Source organism: Propithecus coquereli, unplaced genomic scaffold (genome assembly GCF_000956105.1).
Source record: "Propithecus coquereli isolate 6110/MARCELLA unplaced genomic scaffold, Pcoq_1.0 Scaffold531, whole genome shotgun sequence".
Lineage (NCBI taxonomy): Eukaryota > Metazoa > Chordata > Mammalia > Primates > Indriidae > Propithecus > Propithecus coquereli.
In genome coordinates, this window is record NW_012151186.1 from 762,925 (window position 1) to 769,325 (window position 6,401).

At 61.6% G+C, this 6,401-nt stretch overlaps 1 protein-coding gene across 1 annotated transcript in view; it reads right to left on the reverse strand.

The window, feature by feature from the left end:
- Window positions 1-6,401, reverse strand: part of CDH15 (cadherin 15, type 1, M-cadherin (myotubule)) — a 34,060-nt gene that overhangs the window by 14,995 nt on the left and 12,664 nt on the right. Inside the window, exons 9-14 of the mRNA XM_012657162.1 lie at window positions 5,640-5,782; window positions 5,263-5,502; window positions 4,789-5,028; window positions 4,469-4,605; window positions 4,191-4,358; window positions 3,160-3,362 (exon numbers count right to left, since the gene is read on the reverse strand). Coding sequence (XP_012512616.1) covers window positions 3,160-3,362; window positions 4,191-4,358; window positions 4,469-4,605; window positions 4,789-5,028; window positions 5,263-5,502; window positions 5,640-5,782 — 1,131 coding nt within the window. The remainder of the gene's footprint in view (window positions 1-3,159; window positions 3,363-4,190; window positions 4,359-4,468; window positions 4,606-4,788; window positions 5,029-5,262; window positions 5,503-5,639; window positions 5,783-6,401) is intronic.

Genomic DNA, 6,401 nt, shown 5'->3' on the forward strand with positions numbered 1-6,401 from the left:
AAAACTCAACAACAAAAACGCAAACGACCTAATTTTAAAAATGGGCAAAGGACTGGAACAGACATGTCTCCAAAGAAGATATACAAATGGCCAATGAGCGTGTGAAGTAATGCCCAACATCCTCAGTCACTGGGGAAATGCAAATCAAAACCACAGTGAGATATTTTACATTCACAAGGATGAGCACAGTATTTTTAAAAGGAAGAGAAGAGACAGTTCTGGGAAGATGGGGTGTGGGGAGCACAGGAATCCGTCCCCCACCTGGACCACAGTGGCGCTGGCAGAGTCTCCGGTGTAACTACCTGGAACTGGAGTCTACTGACAGCTTGCAACGTCCGTGGGAAGGACTGTACTTTTTGTTTTCCATGTGGTTTAAGAGACTAATACATTTCAGAAAGCAAGTAGTAGTCTAAAAGCTGGTATTAATGTAACTTTGGTTTCTAACTCCACATTTCTTCTCCTACGTACTTTAAGAGACTAATGCACTTGAAAGAATTGGTTTATATTTTTGGGCACGTGGGGCTGGAGCTGTACAGGTGCGGAGTTTTTATGTCATGGAAGCCAGGCTGGTATAAATTCAGCTGAGGGTGTTATGACTTTGGGATGTTAAAGGTAATCCCCATGGTAACCACAAAGAAAACAGCTGCAGAATATGCACAGAAAGAAATAAGAAAGGAATTTGAACATTTCACTATAAAAAATCAACTAAACATAGAGGATGGAAATGCGGGACCACAAAGCTATAAGGCACGTAGAAAACAGAAGCACGATGACAGAAGCGCCTCCTCATTGGTGTTTTCTTTAAGTGGATTAAATGCTCCAGTCACAACACAGAGGTTGGCAGGATGGACAGAAACAAGTGATCCGACTATATGCTGTCTACTAGAGACTCACTGGAGATACAAAGACACAAATAGACTGAAAGTGACAGGATGGAAAAAGATATTCCACAATTAGTAACAAAAAAAGAGCAGGAGGCAAGGCTGCACTGTCAGACAAAATAGTAATAGTAAGTTTCATGTTATGTACGTTTTGCCCTTATTAAAAAAATTTTAAATTTAAATCCAAGATCACTCTAAAAAAAAAAAAAGGAAGTAAATTGTTCCTCAAAGATGTCAACACTGAGTCACCACGTGACCCAACCGTTCCACTCTGGGCACCTGCCCAGAACCGCAAACGGGCGCTGGAGCGAGCACTAGTCACAAACGGCCCAGAGTGGGGATGGCGCGGTGCTCCCGGGCAGAGAAATGGACAGACATGTGGTCGTCTGTCCAGACAGCGGACTGTCCCTGGTCACAGATGGGGGCGCAGCACGGACCGAGCTACAGCGCGGTGAACCCTGGGAACACGATGCCACGCGAAGGCACAAACGGCCACGTGGTCTGTGGTTCCACTTAATGAAATGCCCAGAATCAGCAAATCCAGACAGAAAGCGGATCACTGGCTGCCCCAGGCCACAGGGCGCGGACATGCAGCGACTGCCGAATGGGCACAGGCTTCTTTCCTGGTGATGAAGCATTTTTGGAACTGTGTTCTTTCTTTTCTTTTTCCCCCACTTCCACCTGACGGACAGTTTGGCGCCGTGCAGTCTACGGTGGCTCCGTCACATTTGCTCCATGACACTGACTTGTACACCTTGGAATGGTGTTAGGTGAATGGAACTTGAATAACACTTTTAAAGGAGCTAACGGCGTTCTTAAATGCAACATACTGCCAACGAGGGATTTTAGGGGTCTCTGCAAATACAGAGACCATTCTCAAAGCAAAAAAAAGCCAATTAGTAGTTAGGAAACTGTGAGTACTGCGCAGCGTCCGGTGTGATTTTCCTCACTGTGCTATCGCAAAGAAATCAGAGTGGAGGGCAAACGCGACCGTGGCCCAGCGCGGTGGCTCGGCCTGCAGTCCCAGCACTGAGGGAGGCCCAGGCGGGAGGATCGCTGGAGCCCAGGAGTTGGAGGCTGCAGTGAGCTGTGATGACGCCACTGCGCTCCATCCCCGGTGACAGAGCGAGACTCTGTCTCAAAAAACAAACCAAAAACCAAACAATCAAAAACAAAAAACAAAATAAAAAAAAACCCAAACGACCTTACTTGTTCTCGGAACCGGAGACTCCGCCGGCGTCGAGGCGTCCGCTCTCCCTACCGAACGCAGGAATGCGGTGCCGTTGCCAGAAGATTCACAGAGACGGATTCAGAACGTGATAAAGTGACTTGGAAGAGGACCTCGCAGAATCCTCTGGGAACCTGGAAAGTGCTGAGACGCAGACGAAGGCGCAGCGGCCCCGGCCCCGACCCCTGCAGCCTCGCGGCCTCCCTGGCCCCGCCCCGGACCGGGACGCCCAAGGTCCCGACCGCCTGGAGCCGCCCACCCGTGGAAGCGGCCCCGGCCCGGGCTTCAGGGCGGCTCGGGCTCGCCAGGCGGGGCCCCCGGTCCTGGAGCTCGCAGCGGAGCCGCCACGGAGGACGCAGCCGGGCGCCCAGCGCACCCGGGCGCAACGTGCGCACCTGAGCGCCCGGGCCCCGCCCCCGCGCACCTCCGGGCCCGCGCGTGCGCGCTGGCGGCAGGGAATCCCGGGCTCCGCCGCAGTGCGCCGGAGGGGGCGTGAGAAGGGACGCAGGCGGCCCCACGTGCACCCGGCGCAACGTGCGCACCTGCGCACCCCGGGCCCCGCCCCCGCGCACCTGAGCGCCCAGGCCCCGCCCCGCAGCCCTCCACCGCCCAGCGCTCCCTCCCGCCGACCGACCGCACTGCAGAGACTAGCATGTTTTCCATTCAGATTTACCCAGGGGCTGCTCACTTTCGTACAAAGAGGAGGTCCGCTCATGGGAGGCACAGGTAGGAGTGGGGGGAGTGTGGCCCCAGCGGGGGGACTCAGGGCAGCTCTTGCTACACAGACGCCCCCTCCCCCGCTGAGTCCTGCCCTGGACTTGGGCCCTTCCCGGAGGAGGCCGCCCAGGGCCCATGGGGTGGGGCCAGGTGCCCTCGGGCTGTCGGGTTGGAGGCCACCTCTGCCACTTGGCCTGGGGCTGGTGTGTCCAGACGGGCTCCCACGGTCAGGCAGGTGCCCTGTGCATCTGGGTGGAGGGGTACCCAGGACAAAGCCTCCCTCCCTGGCCCAGTGGCCACATCGAGGCGCCAAGTCCAGGCCCTTAGTCCGACCCCCTCGGGTGCCCGTACATGTCTGCCAGCCGGGCGAAGCGGGGGCCCCAGTCCCTGAGGTAGTCATAATCTTGGTCCTGGTCGCCCAGGCTGGACAGGATGGAGCTCAGAGTCCCGGCCACGGAGCCGTCCCCCTCGTAGTCATAGATGAGAGCCGTGTCATAGGGCGGCACGCTGGGGTCGCTGTCCGCAGCCTCCAAACCCTGCAAAGAGGTTCCAGGGAGCTCAGGACCACGCAGGGGCCAGCGGGCACCCTCCCCCGCCCAGCCGCAGCCCAGGGCACCGTGGCCCAAGGCACCAGCACAGGAGGGTGGCAGAGGCCTGAGCACTCCTTCCTGGGGGTTACGACCAGCCCTTTCCCCAAGGACTCTGTGCTGTCCCTGCCACTGTGCCCTGTCTCCTTCAGAAATGAGGCCACCTGGGCACCCTCGTCCACCGGACCAGCGGCTCTGCCTTCCGGGGTTTTGTCTCCATCTCTGTCCTCTCAGCTGTGGGGACACGTGCTCCTAGCCAGACCTTGTGCCTGCCACCCCCCAGGTGGCCCGTGCGTGTGCCGGGGGCTTCTCCTGGCGGAGTGCTGGGCTGCAGGCAGGTGTAGTGGAGGGTTACCTGTGAGCCCCTCCCCTGCTGTCCCCCAGTGGATTTCCTGCTTTGGTGTCTACTACATTATTAACATAGAGTGACAAAGCTCTGGGGACGCCCCAGTGGCTCCAGTGGGGTGGACACGCCCACATGCTTGGAAAGCCCTTCCTGGGTAGCCAGAGCCAGCTCCAGCCTGTGCACCCCAAGGCGGGGGGGCCCTGCCTGTGTTCAGGGGTCCCTCTGGTGAGCTCACCCACCAGGACCTGACAGAACACAGCATCTCTGGAAAGGCTTAGCGTGTGTGCACGTGTGTGCCCGTGTGTATGTACGTGCCACGCTCGTATGTGCATGTGTGTAGATGTGCGCACATGCGTATATGCACGTGTCTGCGCTTGCACGTGCGTGCACCGCTGCCCGCCCGTGTGGTTGCGAGTCCCCGGAGCACCCACATCATGGATGAAGTCCGCGATGTCGGCGGGGCTGGTGGGCATCGCTCGCGAGGCCTGAGGGGGCACGCGGCCGTAGGGGGCATCGCGGCGCAGCGGCGGCCGGCCCAGAGGGACGCCCCGCGCGCTCAGCTCTGCAGGGTGGCGCAGCTGGGCTATGTCGTAGGCGTCCTGCGGGCAGGGGAGGTGGAGCTCAGCCCGGGCCACTGGGAAAGCCCGGCTGGGGTTCCCGCCCCACTGCCCCTCCTCACCGGGGCCACCTGGAGGAGCCCATCCCTCACCTGGTCCTCCTCCCCGCCTCCCTGCTCGTCATAGTTGAGGATGTTGTCCCGAAGGTCGTCCTGGGGCCCGAGCAGCAGCCCCTTGCCCCGCGAACGCCGCCGCATCCGCGCTCGGAGGGCTACGGGCAGGACCAGCACTGGGGACACAGGACAGAGGCTGGGACCGGCGGGGGCGGGGCGGGTCCCGGGTCCGGGTGGGGGTCCGCGGGGCCCGTGGCGGGGTCCAGGGTGGGAGTCCGCGGGGCCCGTGGCGGGGTCCAGGGTGGGGGTCCGCGAGGTTGGAGAGCGCGGGGGCAGGGGGCCGGGCGCGGGGCACTCACGCAGCAGCAGCAGGGCGCTGGCCAGCACGATGACCAGGGCGCCCAAGCTGACGCCCGCGCCCCCCGCTCGCAGCGCCGCGGCCCCCGGCAGGCAGGCGCCGTCCTGGCCGCAGCGGCACACGGTCACGTTCAGCGGCTGCTCGCGCTGCTGGGGCGGCTGCCCCGAGTCCCGGAGCAGTAGGCTGAGCCGGTGCAGGCCCTCGGGGAGCTGGTGCCGCGGCCGCAGGCGTGCGTGGCTCACTGAGGAGGGCGCCCGCGGTCAGCGACTTCCCGGGCCGGCCCCGCCTCGCCTGCCCCCCAGTGCCCGGACGGGGCGGGCATCCGGAGACCCCGGGCCTGCTTCCCATCCGTCCGCTGGGCACGTGAGTGAGCCCGCCCTCCCAGGGTGCAGCCGTGGGGCGCACACGCGGCAGGACCCCGGAGCCGCGACCCCCCGGGTCCCTGAGCAGCGGGCTAGCGGGGCAGGGAGCGCACCGTTGACCGGGCTCAGGCTCCAGTTGCGGCCCAGCTCCGGCAGCCTGGGGCTCAGCTGGAAGTGGAAGGGAGCCCCGTGCGGGGGCAGGTCCTCGTCCGTGGCGCCCAGGAGGAGGCCCGGGCCCTGGTGCGGCTCACTGCACAGGCTGCCTGGTGGCGGCGGCGCCAGCACGGGGGCGTGGTCGTTCACCTCCAGGATCTCCACGGACAGGGTGCCGGTGGCTGTGCGGGCCGGGGTGGCTGCGGGCGGAGGGGCGGGCGGGCTCAGCGTCCCCGCCCAGGCCCGCCCTGCCAGTCTGCGCAGAGGGGGCACAGCTGAGCCCCAGGGCGAAGCCAGGTCAGAGCGCCCCCGTGCCAGGGGCGGGCTGGCGGCTCACCGTCGTCCAGGGCCAGGATGATGGCCCTGTACCAGCCGTCCTTGAGGAAGGGCGAGGCCGGGCTGAGCACCCGCTGCGTCCACACGCGGCCCGTGGCTCCGTCCACTTGCAGCCAGTCCTCGGGGTCGTAGTCCTTGGAGTAGCTGTTGTGGGGACGGCAGGGGAGGGACAGGCGTCCCGAGCTTACACCGGGACCCCCAGAAGTGTGGCCACACAGGCACAGCACACCCCTTCCAAACGCACTACACATACACCTCACGCATACACATGCACACAGTACACATACACTTCACGTGCACACACGCACACACGCACACTACACATACACCTCACGCACATGCACGCACACAGACTACACATACACCTCGCACACACACGCACACACTACACATACACCTCACGCGCGCACACACACTACACATACATCTCACGCACACACACACTACATACACCAAGCACACATGCACACACACTACACATACACCTCACGCGCAAGCATGCACACACATTACACATACACCTCATGCACACACATGCACGCAGTACACATACACCTCACGTGCATGCACGCACACAGACTACACATACACCTCACGTGCACACACTACACATACACCTCACGCGCACACACAGATTACACATACACCTCACGCACACACATTACCCATACACCTCACGCGCACACACAAAGACTACACATACACCTCGCACACACTACACATACACCTCACGCGCACACACTACATACACCAAGCACACACA